This window comes from Camelus bactrianus, chromosome 6 (genome assembly GCF_048773025.1).
Source record: "Camelus bactrianus isolate YW-2024 breed Bactrian camel chromosome 6, ASM4877302v1, whole genome shotgun sequence".
Lineage (NCBI taxonomy): Eukaryota > Metazoa > Chordata > Mammalia > Artiodactyla > Camelidae > Camelus > Camelus bactrianus.
In genome coordinates this window covers 80046646-80062017 of record NC_133544.1, presented here as the reverse complement: position 1 = coordinate 80062017, position 15372 = coordinate 80046646, and the positions used below count along the sequence as shown (strand labels likewise).

The 15372-nt window shown below is 42.9% G+C and overlaps 2 protein-coding genes and 1 pseudogene across 4 annotated transcripts in view; 1 reads left to right on the top strand and 2 right to left on the bottom strand.

Annotated features, from left to right (window-relative positions):
* Positions 1 to 3138, top strand: part of TNFAIP8L3 (TNF alpha induced protein 8 like 3) — a 32938-nt gene extending 29800 nt beyond the window's left edge. For both annotated transcript variants that reach the window (XM_074366122.1, XM_074366123.1), the window contains one exon: positions 1649 to 3138. In XM_074366122.1, the coding sequence (XP_074222223.1) occupies positions 1649 to 2211 (563 nt within the window). In that variant the 3' untranslated portion in view covers positions 2212 to 3138. The remainder of the gene's footprint in view (positions 1 to 1648) is intronic.
* The window catches only part of AP4E1 (adaptor related protein complex 4 subunit epsilon 1), a 139645-nt gene that overhangs the window by 54689 nt on the left and 69584 nt on the right, over positions 1 to 15372 (bottom strand). The gene's annotated exons all lie outside the window — the stretch shown is intronic.
* Positions 7292 to 8151, bottom strand: LOC123619720 (small nuclear ribonucleoprotein E-like; annotated as a pseudogene).

Here is a 15372-nt window from a genome sequence, read left to right as displayed (position 1 = left end):
CTATATATTAAATAGATAAACAAGTTTCTTCTGTAAAACACAGGGAACTATATTCAATATCTTATAGTAACCTATAATGAAAAGGAATATATGTATGTGTACGTATGACTGAAACATTATGTTCTACACCAGAAATTGTCACAACGTCGTAAACTGACCATACTTCAATAAATTAAAAGAAAATTTTTTTAAATAAAATTGTGCAAGGAGATAGCTTTCCAGAATTCTTATGGGGAGATAAGAGCAGCGTGTGATGACCACTGCTCTGGAGAAGACTGGTGGTGAAAAGAGCGGGGTTTGGAACCAGGCTAGCAGTGAAGCCTCGGTAAAAACACCAGCTTCACCCAGCTCGCAGGGTTAAAGCCATGAAGTGCCTCACACAGAGCCAGGGCTCCCTCATTCCACGACAGCTGCTGTGGGCCCCCCAGTGCACCGGGCTCGGGACGTCCGGTGAGGCTTGGACACAAGTAGGTCCATTGCTTCTGTGTAAATGCATTTCTAGAGAGTCTCTCAGAATACCTTCTCCTCAGGCAATTTTTGGGAACTGTATCTACAAAGAAATGACTCATTTTTTGATATTCCAGAACAAATCATCTAGATTCTATTGTTCCTGTCAGAACAGTCACCTGACAAGGCATACACTTACTGTGCTGATAGGACCATTACTCAAAAGTCACTAAGTTTCTACTGTGGAAGAAGCACAGTCCTTTGAACATCCTTAATGCTGGTAAATATTTGTTTTGGAGGACACATTTGATGTTTTTAGAACAAAGGTTATTCACACAAAGGTCTGGTGACCATAGTAGATGATCAGACTGGGCAGGAATATCATTTGTCTGGAACTCGGGAAGGGCATAAATCAGGGTAAAGAAGAATCACTAGTTACCGTTTATTCCCATCACACTGAGGCTGAAGGGAGAACCACGGTTCTCCATGTTGCCGAGGGCACTGGTGAGGCAGCATTTCTTACAAGAGTACGTGTGACTTTTCTCCCAAGTCTCTGGCTCTTACTGTGTAAATTGATGTGCACACAGGTAAAGCAACCACAGCACAACTGTCTTCTGGCAATAGTGACTATAAGACACATCCCAATTTCCAAGATCTCAAATATGAAAATAAAATACACCTTAGACTCAATGGAATATAGATTCTGAGACTCAGTCAAAAACACGACTGTGATCAACTACCCAGGTCTGTCCTGGAAACAGGGTTGGCGTTGGTGCTGCATCCTTCTCATTAAGCAATCAATTCTTCCCATAAATTTGCAAAACTGTATGATTTCCAGTGCAATAATCATTGTAAGGCATTCTCTGAGTGTGAATAGAGTCAAGAAGGCTTTTTGCGTGAAGTAGGTCTAAAAAAGTGGGATTTAGTTTGGACATGAGGCGACCACATCCAGAGAGGAGAGAGCATAATTTAAAAGGTTTAAGAGGAAAAAATGTTTAAAAAAATAAAAGGTTCAAGAGGGTAAACAGGTATGTCATGTGGAGAGGACAGTTGGGTAACCAGGCTGGGGTGAGATTCATTAAGGAGTTGAAGGGGTATGAGGCATGAATTTTTGCTGTAAGAACATGAGGTAGTGTGTTTCACTTATAGAAACATTAAAGAGGTTCTCATATTTCTATAACTTTTATTTTTCTTATTATAGGTCCTGATGTTTTTAGTTCAAAGAACTTTGCCCTTCAAGCCCAGAAGAAGATTCTGAGCAAAATAGCCAGCAAAACTGTGGCCAACATGCTGATTGATGACACCAGCAGTGAGATCTTTGATGAGCTCTACAAAGTCACCAGAGAGCACACCCACAGCAAGAAGGAAGCTCACAAGATCATGAAAGACTTAATCAAGGTGGCGATCAAAATTGGGATCCTCTACCGGAACAACCAGTTCAGTCAAGAGGAGGTTGTTATTGTGGAGAAGTTCAGGAAGAAGCTCAACCAGACCGCCATGACCATTGTCAGCTTCTATGAGGTGGAGTACACCTTCGATAGGAACGTGCTCTCCACACTCCTACACGAGTGCAAGGAGCTGGTGCATGAACTGGTACAGCGACACCTGACGCCAAGGACCCACGGGCGCATCAACCACGTCTTCAACCACTTTGCCGATGTGGAGTTCCTCTCCACCCTTTATAGTCTGGATGGAGACTGTAGGCCCAACCTCAAGAGGATTTGTGAAGGAATCAATAAACTGCTAGATGAGAAAGTCCTCTGAACAGCCTTCTTTCCTTCGGGGCTTGGCTGTACTCAAGTTACAGCACCCAGTGTGTTCCCGGTGAGAATCAGGAAAAGAAGAAACCCTTATTGAAGATACCCATGTTCTATCCTGTTCACCCCTCTGAGGTTGATGCTGGATTGAGCGCAGGTGTGTTTATCTCCTGAACTCTCAATGAGGTCTGTACTTAAAATCCCCCTTGTTTGCAAGTCTAAAGGATACGCCATCTATTTTAAGCAGAAAAGCTGCCCTGCTCATCAAGGTGAGCCCAGTTCCTCTTGTGGAGAGGAAGGAGCCCTGGACCAGGAGTCAGGGGACATGGATTTGGTTCCCAGCTCCACCAGTTACAACTCCATCCTCTGGATCCTGGAACCATCTTGCCCGCCTGCCTACCTCCTCACAGGAGGACTGACTGAGATTATGTATGTTCACACTTTTAAAACTCCAGTGTAAATATGACAGGCATCAACCTGGATCTAGACTATTAAGCAGCAGAGAAAAGAACAATAGTTTCTAATGGGCTGGGTTTGCAATCTGTCTCTAGATGTGCTCTTTCAAACAAAATAAAAATGAATCCAAAGGTGTGAAAAAGTATACCTGCAAATTGGAAAAATGTTTTTCAAGACTTGTGTTTTTTAAAAGGTCTCAGGTTTATAGTCCTGCAGAGGGAAATTTTCCAGGGGGTGGGAGAGTGGAGAGAGGGTTTCCCACCTGTCATGCAGAAGCAGAGAACTGTGCTCCCTCTGTCCCTGCAGGACCGGCCTTCCCCCATCTGAGGGGCACCATCCATGAGACGTGGCGACGGTTTATTCCAGCGCGCACAGGAGAGTCGGGCAGAATGAACCCCTATCCATCTTTCTTGGTCTTTCAGTCATTTTGTGCTGTTTTCTCTGGTTTGTTAATAAATTGAAAGTACCCTTCAAACAAGATGTTTTGGAGTTGTCTCAAAAATCAAATTCCTGGGAGTGAGATACAGTGATAAGAAAAATGGGATTGAAAGGAAGAAGAGAACAAAGAGCGAGTGTTGCACTTAGACCCTAAGGGGGAATAGCCCCACAGGGAGTGTGAACGGGGAGGGGCCTGTGCCCCTGGCCAGAGGGGAGCTAGTTCATGGACACGTGACCCCCTCCTCGGAATGTCTCAAAGCCTTGCTTTCACACAATGTATTCAATATGCCTTCTAATGTTGTCTGGGGGCCACCACCTTAAGAGACTTGCCTTTCCTGCATTACCTCCTGTCCCGCTATGCTTGTCCTACATCTGATGGTAAAGTGAAAATACCACGTTAGCTCAGCTCCATCATTCATCCCACCCCATGGTCTCCCTCTAGCAGGAGCACTGAGAGATGGTTTGTGGGATGGTGTGAAATGACGCTCACTAAACCTACTGTGGCCTTTCAACCCCAGCTGGCTCCCATGTCAACATCAGTGCAAACCAACCAGTTAAGTTCTTTAGCCACCAGCACTCAAAATTAGTTCATTGGAAGGATGTCCAGTGGGAAATAGGGAAGAGTTAAGTCAGCCCCTGTCTCCATGTTTGACAAACATGGCCTCGCCCCTCCTCGCAGACCCCAGGACTGAACAGTGATGCCCTGTGTACATCTGGGCTGGGGAAGTTGCTGGTCATTTGGGCAGTGCCGGTGGGAGGTGCAGGCGGCACCTTCCTTCCCACCTGCCCGCTATGCAGCAAGCAGCCCAGCAGTAGCTGCATTTTTACATACAGAGTCCTCAGTGCCTGCCTTGGTGTACTCATCTGATTGAGGACTGCTTTCTAGTATGAAGAATGGTTCTAGAAACAGGTCCCTTTTTTTTTTTTTTTTACTAAGTAGGTGGACCTATCCAGAGAACTCAGCCCCAAAAGGAAGCAGGGAAGAAGGTGGGATCCCCAGCCAAAGAGGACCGTGGGTTCTCCCCTCTCTGCAGGCACATAGCACAAACCACAGTGACAGCAGAGGGGGGCTGAGCAGGTTCCTCTGAAGGATGGGGTCCTCGTTGTTCTCATCAGACAAGGATCAGCACTTCCACCAGCAGTTCTCAGCAAGTGCAGCACTGTGCCGACCGCAAGTTCTACAGCCTTAGGCGTCCCCAGTGAATCTCATTATTGGTTTGTCCTGAGGATTCTAACTACGTCACATAGTGCCCCTGAAAAGTGGTTTTGGTTGGAAAAAATGTGACAGAGGCCAACAGATGCTTTTAAAAACATGACTCTGTAGATGTACATTTGTGCTCAGAACTCTGTGCTAAATTTTCAGTAGCAAGAACCCACAAAAGCAAAATTAGGATATCTACACTTAGGGGGCACCCTAAAGAAAACTGATTTCAAAAGAAGCAACAGTACAGAAACTCTCACTTGATCAGGCCCCCCACACACTTTAGAGAGCAATGCCTGGCTCAGCAAGTCAAGGGCAGAGACAGGACTCAGCCTTTATTTAAGGGTGGGAGGTGGCAGGAGAAGTTTCATCTGGAAAAACCATCCCTGTTCAACCATCCCTGAGCACTCAGCTCTGTCCCCAGGAGAGGACACCAGGCACTTGTGCCGAAGTCCCTACTCCGCCCTGGTCGTGTCCGTTCTTCGTGTATCTGAACCCTGCAGAAACACATTCCCGGCCGCTGTGCCTGCCATGTGTCTGCATCACTCTTCCTCCCTGTGTTTGCATCTGTGAGTCTTGACACCCTCAGCATCTCCAGGTCTCTGCTCAGTGATAAACCAAAATGGAAAGACTTCTCCATCTGTGCTTCTCCTCCAAACTCCCATCTCCCCCATCTGCACATATTTCAGAAGCAAATCAGTACATTCACTGGCTGCTCCAGTGAACTTCTTGTATACATTATATTAAAAACAGAAAGGAGCTCAAATCAAGCCTACATGCCCTCTGCCCCAGTATCTTTGAGGGCTTTTTTTGTTTGTTTTAAATTCAGCATGGTCCCAGGTGTCAAGAGTAAAACCAAAAACCAAAACAATTTCCACTGGAAAATTCTGGATCAGCTAACTCTGGCTGCAAAGACACTGCATTAGCAGGAACTGTCCAGTAATGGACTGGGATGTTGACAGAGTCATGAATCAGATGGCCTTGAAAGAGAGGATTGTGAAGGAACTCCCAACTCAGAACTATATGGTCAGTGTGTTTCCTTTGTTTTGCCTGACCCTGCTATGGGGGCCACAGCCCAAACCAGGCCACCTGCTGCTGTTTCCTTAGAGGGAGGTCTTCCTTGATAGGGGAAAGACTCTTCCTCTGTGCCTCAAAATGGCATCTAGAAATCCCTGAAAGTTCTAGGGGGCAGGGGTGAGCTGGAGGGGGTCAAAGTCCATGAATTCTAAAAGGAATTTTTAGATTTTTGTTTCATTCTAACAAGTTAAAAAAAAAATCAAAATCAACATCAGCACCTTCTGAGTCATGTAGGGATGACTACCTTATAGCCAGGTGATGCAATCTGGCTTCAGGGTCTGGTATCTTTGTGTTTACAGTGTTGTTCATGCTAATTGATCAACTCAAGTGAAAGAAAAGAATTTAATTCTTTTCTGGGTCTGCAGGCATAGCTTGGGCATCCACGAGTTCTCAATTTTGAGAAATGCTACCACAACATACGAAAGTACAGGCTTGCAGAGAATGATTGTCACCCTAACCTTGAAGGGGCTCATTCATTTGTGGGGGCTCAAAGGCTGAGGGGTGAACCTGTGTCTGGGGGACATATAGGCCTTCTGCAGAAAAAGGCAAGATCCTACATGCCCTGCCTGCCCTTTGAAAATTGGCCAGGAAGAGCTACCATCTATAATCAAAGAACTGACCAACTTGTCCTGGCAATTCTAATAAAAAATCTCAAAGGCACAAGAAAGGCCATCACTGGACACACCAGGCACTGTTCCTCCTGAGAAAGGAAGTGTGGAGAAACCTTTCAAAGCCTCCTTGTGAAGAAGAGATGTCACCTGTACCTGCTGACACTCTCCTAGATCCAGCTGCACCTGCTGGTGTGCAGAGGCCCAGGTGTCAGGCACGGGGTCCCAGGATCCCAAGAGCTTATTCCTTGGCTCAACTTAAGGCTTGTGACACTGAGAACTCCTCCCAGTCCCAGAAGAAGGAGGGATCAGCAAGAGCAAGCTCTCTCTCACACTCCATACCCCACCCCCAGCAGTGGTATATTCTCATCACATTGGTATAGTGATACAGTCATATATATATATACCTCAGTGCCACTACTAACCTATGCTTTCCCTACCTTGTCCTTTCTTTGCTGAACTGGGGCAGGTCTCCACAGAGGAGGGGGTCCTGGCTGCACACCCAGGCAGCCAGAGCTTGGGCAGCCAGGGCCCCCTAGGCTGCGGTACAGAGCTCCTTCTTGCTGACTCTAAGGCCCTTCTGGATCAGGTCCTGGGACAAAGGAGTCTGGGGTTTGGCTTGATCTCAAGGAGGGGCTGGGTGGGAGCCAGAGCTTGGCACAGAGCAGGCACTGAGGCTAGCAGGGAAGCCGCAATTAGCCTATGTTATAGAGGAGACAGCACTCTTCCAGCCTCTGTCACTTGTAAAGGAAGAGCTTGTGGGTTGGTCCCTGGGGAGTAACTGGGCCCCCTTCCACCTCTCAGAGCAGGAGCTTCCCTGCCGAGAGGGTCATACTTCTCCATGATGGGATGGGGCTGCCCTTGCTGTGTGTTTCAGAAACATTTACAACTTGATTTTAGAAACACATTGTTGAGTTTGGATTTGGGGAGAAAGGGGAGATGGGTATTTTGGGTTTGTTTTCTTTTCAGCTTTCACAGGCAGCACAAAGTATGGAACATGGAACAACCCATGAGTCAGGAGGTTTAGTCTCAGCTTGTCCATTACCTGGCAATTTCCTTACACTTCACCTCTCTGGGCCTCAGTTTCCTCAACTGCGAAAGCAGACAGTTTTACAAGGTATCTAAGAATCCTTTCAGTTCCATAGTTCCATGTCCTGAGCATCACAGGAGGGCAGAAGCTCTGGGCATTTCTGCATTGTAAGTTTCTTAGAAGGGAAGCTATCCATTATTAAAACAAAGCAATACTTATAAATAGACTGAGAAATAACACCTCAATGATCTCCTTCAAGATTTTTTTTAACATTTAATAAAAGCTAGCATTTATTGTAGTCCTGCTAACAAGGTAAGGGTGCCAACACAATATGAATAAATGCTTCAGAATAACATCCCAGAGAAACACCATCTGCCAACATGAACTGTAATGCCCTCTCAACATCTCACGCCAAGTGATCGCTTCTAGTCGGAGACACTCTGGAGCAGAGTGTGTTTGTATTGCTCTTTCTCATTTTAGTTATCGTTTCTAGTTGGAGACACTTTGGAGCAGAGTAATATTATCTCCTTTTAGCATGATCCAACCCAGCTGTTTTCTTTACTTTGTTTTAGAATGAATCTCATCTGCATCATCTAATACAAGGTTCATATACTAATCAAAACCAATGATACAGCCTTCTATCCGCATATTTACTTGCTCATAAAGCCACACCAGAATCCGAGATCTATTTTGCAAGTATCTGAAGATGAGGTTGATAGGCTGCACCATCACCTTCTGCACTTTCTGGCCCTGGCCACGGTACGCCATGGTGGAAGCTCACAAAGACCGCTCTCCTTCAAGATTTTTGAATGTAGAAAGTTAAAAAAAAAAAATCCTTTTTAAAATCACATAAAAAAAAAAAAACCCTAAATATAAATTTAACTAAAAAGGTGAAAGACCCATACACTGAAAACTATAAAACACTGATAAAGGAAAGTGAAGATGATTCAAAGAAATGGAAAGACATCCCATGCTCTTGTACTGGAAGAATTAATATTGTTTCAAACGGCTATACTACCCAAAGCAATCTACAGATTTAATGCAATCCCTATCAAATCACCCATGACATTTTTCACAGAACTAGAATAAATAATCCTAAAATTTATATAGAACCACCAAAGGCCAAGAAATGCCAAAGCAATCCTGAGGAAAAAGAACAAAGCTGAAGGCATAACCCTTCCAGACTTAAGACAATACTACAAAGCTACAGAAATCAAAACAGCATGGTACTGGCACAAAAACAGACATATAGATTAATGGAACACAACAGAAACCCACAGACTTATGGTCAATTAATCTATGACAAAAGAGGCAAGAATATACAATGGAGAAAAAACAGTCTCTTTGGCAAGTGGTATTGGGAAAGCTGGACAGCCATATGTAAATCAATGAAGTCAGGACACTCCCTCACACCATACACAAAAATAAACTCCAAATGTTTTGAAGACTTAAATATAAAACATGACACCATAAAACTCCTAGAAGAGAACATAGGCAAAACATTCTCTGATATAAATAGTAGCAATATTTTCTTAGGTCAGTCCCTTAAGGCAAAAGAAATAAAAGCAAAAATAAACAAATAGGACATAATCAAGCTTAGAGGTTTTTGCAAAGCAAAGAAAGCCATCAATAAAACAAAAAGACAACCTATGCAATAGGAAAAAATATTTGCAAATGATGCAACTGACAAAGGATTAATATTCAAAATATACAAATGACTCATACAACTCAATATCAAAAAAACAAACAACCCAACCAAAAAGTAGGAAGAAGACCTAAACAGACATTTTTCCAAAGAATACATAGAGATGGCCAACAGGCACATGAAGAGATGCTCAGCATTGTTAATTATTAGAGAATTGCAAGTCAAATGATGTATCACCTCATCACCTCACACCTATCAGAATGGCCATCATTAAAAAGCCTACAAATAATAAATACTGGAGAGGGTGTGGAGAAAAGGGAACCTTCCTACACTGCTGGTAGGGATATATTATACACACACACACACACACACACACACACACACACACATACACATGTATACGCATACACACAATGGAATATTATTCAGTCATAAAAAAGAATGAAATATTTGCAAATACTCCAATTGCAGCAACATGGATGGACCTAGAGAATATTATAATTAGTGAAGTAAGCCAAAAACAAATGCTATATGATATCACTTACATGTGGAATCTTAAAAAAAATACAAATGAATCGATATACAAAACAGAAACAGACTCACAGACATAGAAAACAAACTTAGGGTTACCAAGAGGGAGAGGGAAGGAGGGGAAAATTAGGAGTATGGGATTAACAGAGACAAGTTCCTATACATAAAATAGATAAGCAATAAGGATTTGCTGTATAATACAGAACAGGGAATTATTCATTCAATATCTTGTAATAACCTATAATGGAATATAATCTGAAAAAAAAACAGAATCACTTTGCTGTAACACCTGAAACTAACACAATGTTGTAAATCAACTATACATATATTTAAAAAAAAAGATTTTTGAGTATAGATCTAAGTTCATGATTTCAGAAGGGAAAAGCCAGAAAATGCAAGGTAAAACCCATAAAGACCAGTGAACTGTGCAATGTACGCCCTGATAGTCTGCCAGTCACCAGCTTAGCAGGGGCCCACTGGGATCCAACGTTAGGACTGACTTTCTACTGAGACATATATTACAAATTGAAATGTGTCCACCTCCAGTAATGTATCTTTGTAGAGATTACAAGGTAATAAGCAAAGTCACTTTTATAATTGCCCATGTATTTACTGTCATTGAGATCTTTATGTCTTCGTACAGCTTCAACTTACTGCCTGGTGTCTTTTCATTTCACTGTGCATTGAGCACTCACTCCCTTGAGCATTTCTTGAAGGACAGGTCTAGTAAGGAGCTCCCTCGGCTTTTGTTTTTCTGGGAATGTCTTAATTTCTCCCTCAATTTTGAAGGACAGTTTTGTTGGATATAGGATTCTTGGCTGATGACTTCTTTCTTGAAAATTGGACATTTGAATCTAATAATGTGGTAATTCTGGAAATCAGATTCTCCCCCTTCTCAAGGTTTGCTGGGTTTTGTTATTGTTTTTTGTTGTTGTTTTATTGTCATAGGCTGTCTCTGTGCCAAGGATCAACCTGAGGTGTAAACCCAAGGTCTTCTCAGATCTTTTCTGAGCCTGCACTTTTCCCTGGGCATGCACAGTCACTTTCTAATTTTCCCTATATAGGCAGTTGCTTTTGAGTGCCCTCCTCTTTGAAATCTGGCTCCCAAAAAGGAAAATGGAGAAATATGAAGAGGGGAGGGTGCTGGCTCTTAAAATCCCATAGAAGTCACATCGGCTGGAAGGTGAGGCACTTGCAGCAATGGTGGGAGGTGTGACAATAATGATCACCTGCACCTCTGTGATCAGAAGCAGCAATCAGTGATCAGGACAGAGATTCCTGATATTTGGAAGAAACGGTCCTTTTTGCCCAGCTTGGTTCCTGCAAGCTGTGTGTTAAGATGCTCCAGGAACATGTGCACCACTGCACATGGGGATAGGGAATGGGTAGCTGATACTGTGCTAAGAGCTGAAATTGACCAAAATTAACCATCCAGGTCTTCCCCTGGAAGTTTTAAGCCTTATTAAACAAACTCCAGAGTTCCAAAATAGCTACATAAGACAAATTATGCCAGTGCAATTGTAGTTCTAGGTGGGGAGACTGACTTCCTGTTGCTTCTTACTCCATCATCTTCCCAGAATCCTTCTTGGTACATCTACGCTTGGGTTCCTGCCTACTCACTCCATGCCCTCTCACATCTATATATGTATGCTCCAGTTTTCCTGCTCCACCCCCTACTTGGGTGTTCAGCCCATTGAAGAGGTCACAAATTCTGTTCAACAAGGGTCATCAGCCACATGTTAGGACTCAAATCAGTCCAGGAGAACCAGGGACCCACCTCTTTAAATCTTTCAACCCCTCCCCTCACCTTCTTGCAATCATGTATCCTTCCACATTTTTGCCTAATTTTCTACCAATGTGATCAAAATCCCAAGAAAAAGAGAGGGATCTTCATGCTCTGTGTATGTGTACACACGTGTGGATGCACAAGAATCTCCTTTTCTAATTCCCAAAACTACAGCCAGTTTTTTTTTCCCTTTTTTTTTTTTAAGTTAAATTCTGTTGACAAATTTCCCCTAAGCTCTCTGGGTTAACTGCAAACAATAGGATTGCCTGAAAGATTCTTGGCAAAACTTATCATCTCCAAGAACTTGAACAAGGAAAACCAGCCCAGGAGCACATATGCTCGATGCCTCTGGGCCTGGAGCAGGTCCTCCCAACAGCACCAGTGGAGATAAGAAGTGGTGACATTCCCCTCTCGCCTCTCCTCTTGCTGCCTCTCACCCTGTTGGTTTATTTGTGGACTGATAAACACCAGGCTGATGGGAGGGGAGACTGTAGGCCTCTTACTCTGCAGAGAAGTGCAGCCTGACTGGGCTGCTGAACTGGGCCTTTGTAAGGAACGGGTTCCCCCCGGCTCTCCTCCCCCACCTTGTGAAAGCCCAGGGAGTAGAGGCCCACAGGGCAGCGGGTAACCCTCACAGTCGCAGCCGGCCAGCTCCTTGCTTGCCTGTGAGTTCCCAGAGGAAATGCAAACAAATCAGACCACATTGGCTGCTGGCCAATGAATCTTTGAACTTCTTCAATAAAAAGTCTTTAAAACTTTGATTCTGACCCAAATCTTTTGCTCCAACATAAAAACTGCTGGGCCGCAAGTCTCTATGTTGAGGGAAACAGTGTGTCTGTGGCATTTGAATAAGGATGTTTATCCCAGAAATGATTCCTTGAGTTCCACCAGGTTCTGTAATAAGCTCACTGTGCCTCACCTTCAGCTTTCAAAACTTTCTGAGTATCTGGTGTGTTTACCTGCAGCCCTCAGAACAGCTGCTGGGTGAATTTACTTGCAGATGTTCCTACCTTTGTCTTATTTCTTTGTAAGCCCCCAATTGTGCTTTGTAAGAGGACCCAGAGGTTGCTGAGTTTCCACTGAAACCAGGACAAGGGAGAACAAACTCTCAAGTGGGAGGCATTTAAAAGGTGTTGATCACTGGCATTCACTATGCAGTGTGATCCTGCAGCTACCACATTACAAAAAGTAAAAAATAAAAATAAATCTAAGAAATTGGTGAAATATAAGGTGTAGGCTTTTTTTTTTTCTTTTAGACTAAATGGTACATTAGGGTTTTTGTTTTTTTTTTCATTCCCTCTTTGTTGCTGCTACTTCCAAAGTAATGATTATACGGAAGATAACCTGCTCTCCAAAGCCACATCTCCCATCCTAATAAACAGAAGTCTCAGAAAAAGGAAGAACCAAGTTTTCTAGACCTAGGCATTCCTGCTGGTCCCAAATCAATATCCTCATCACCTTCACTTCCACATCTTCCTGGAAATAATATCAGAGTTCACTGTAAACCTTTGAGAGGAAGTCAGTTGCCAGCAAATCACTAAGCAGTGGGTTTTAGTCCACCCTATCACCAATTTACCTATATACCATGGACATTCAAACAGCAGCTGAACCCTCCCATGTGTCTTCTGGGCACTGGTCTTGAACCTCCTCAACCTGAAACCTGCCAGCTTCAAACCTGCAGCACATCTGGGAATCAAAACCATCAGGAAAGTTCCCCCAGAGAGTCTCAAACAGCTGGAAAAGTAACTGTGAGCAGGAGAGGATTCTAAACTCAAGGAAAGAAGAGAAAACCACAGATCAGACCCTAGGCATATTTTTTCTCAGAAAACTGAAGTGAGCAATGATTGTTAACTCATTTGTATATTTGTTCCCTTAATTAACACTTCACGAGTCAGCCACAAACCGTTTTTTCACCAGAATGACTTTCAGTGACAATAAATGGGAACCAACTCCATTTCAGAATTAATTTCCTTTAATGGCACAGTTCCAGACATGTCACAGGGCACTGAGTGTTGTAAAGTAACATTTTTTGGTTACTCTCAAAGTGCTGGTTTAAATTTACATGTACATAAATGTCCTGAGTCTAGTATATTAGGTCACCGTCAAATCATTTATAAAGATGAACACCATTAACTAGAGGGAAAAAAGAAGTTCTAAAGATGCCTGCTCCTTGCATTCCCTATTTAGGCATCCTTTCTCTCCTTGTAGCCTGGTGGCTGTACACATCACCCCAGCCCCCACAACACACACACACACAAAGATTTACTTTAGCCACTCATGAAACAATTTCATTCTATCATAATATTTGTGGATTAAATGTGATACTTGACCTCATTTGTTCTGTTTTATCTTGTTACCATTATATTCATATATTTACATGGAAACTTCTAAAATTGGCCAGAACTCTGTAGGAGCAGACAAATTTGGACAGAAAATGAAATAACACATTCATAGATATTTATGATGCTACTCTCTAAAGCACTATGAAGTCAACTCCTCATATGAAGATAATATTGCTAATGCTGGTTATTTACGGCAAGTCACAAATGAAGGTGTTAGATGACTGTTTTGGGTAATGGCTGCTTTGGGGGCTTTGGAAGACTCCCTCACTGCGGGTCACTTTGTTGGACCTTCCTCTGGGGAATTTCTGGATGACTATTTAAGAGGAGGTTGATCCTGGAGGGAGGCAGCCAAGGCTGCATATAAAGGGGTGTGTGTGGAGGTGTGTGCCCAGGTGGAGTGGTGTATGTTGATCTCAGGTTGTAGCAGGCTGTATCACGGGCTGCCTTGAGGCAGTTGAGGATTCACTACGCTGCATGTCTGCTTATGCTTCTTTCCTCACCCTTTGCTTCCTCTGCTTCTCTCCTTGTTCTAGTTCTTCCTACAAGGACAAAAACCTGACTGCTTTGGAGTTCAAACACAATTACCTGCCCAGTCATTTCTCCATCTGTTCATAACTGCCCTCTTCCTGGCTATTAACCCAAATTCCTCCGCCATGCCACAATTTCACCCCTAGAGAATAGGACTTAGCTATTCTGTTATCGGCAGGCCTTGCCTGGAAGCCCACTTCAGAAAAACTAGTAACAAAAAACTTTCTGCTGTTTTCAATCCATGGTCTCTCTGAGCCCACCTTGTTTCATTTTTGGCCTCTCAAATTCTGGTCAGTTTGAGAAAATGATAATCTCTCAGCAGAAAGGATCAACTTAATGTAAGTATTACATACTTGGTGAGATTTTAGGAGTTCCTCGGAAAAGCCTAAAATTCTAACATTTGGATTCTTTCTTTTGAGTAAAGCATCATATTACCACACATTTCTTTGCAAAGTTCAAATATTCCTGGGAAGTATACACAACTGAATGTCAAATAGCTAGCTGTTTTCTTGAAAAACAATATAATGGGATACTGACATGGTAAGTTTTGATAGCAGATAGAAGATAGGGTGTACAAAATACAGAAAACCCAGTAAGAGATGGCTCAATATTCCAAAGTAGATCACTGTAATGGAAATGAAGTGGGCAACATTAAGCACCTATTGATTATGAAAAAAAGAAAATAGGGGAGAGCTCTCAATCAATCAAGGTTTGACCAAGAAAACAGAAAGCACACCAGACATTTTGAACAGAGAGAATCTGGGAAGGGAGTTGATTACAAAGTTGATAAATGCTGAGAAGTCTAACAGGGTACATTAATGCATCCCAGTGATCAGCAATAACCATGCGCACAAGCTGCTATCAATCCCTAGGGCTGGAGGAGCCACAAAAGGAGGCAACGTTACTAACTCTCAGGATCCAGGGTGTCCAGTTTGAATGAAAATTTGAAGTAGGTTTTAGGCATGTTCCCACCTCCATTTCTATGTAACCCCCTTTTTTAGGACTGGAGGGTGAATATCTATTCATAGATTACTTAAAGGTACTTCTGTACCCCCGTGGAACTCAGTCTAGATCCCATTAGGCATCAAAGAAATCTTGAGTTTTTCTAGATCTTGAATAAACATAAAGGAGAGAAATGAATTGAATCAATCCTCGCCCCTGCCCTTCCCTACCCCAGCCGGCTCCGTACCCCAGTCTGTCAGAGGTAGGGAGACCATATATCCTTGGCTTGCTAAGGACAATGTCAATATATACTTATCCTGGCATCCCATCTTTTTAGCATACATCCTGGGATGGTCATCTTTTAACAAAGTATCAGTAAGAGTACAAACTATAAAACTCTTAGAAGGAAATAGAGGTGAAAATCTGCATGACTTTAGATTAGGCAATGATTTCTTAGATATGACACCAAATGTACAAGCCAGTGAACAAAAATAGATAATCTGGATTCATCAAAATTAAAAACTTTTGAGCTGTCAAAGGAGACTGTTAAGAAAGTGAAAAGACAACCCACAGAATGGGGAAAA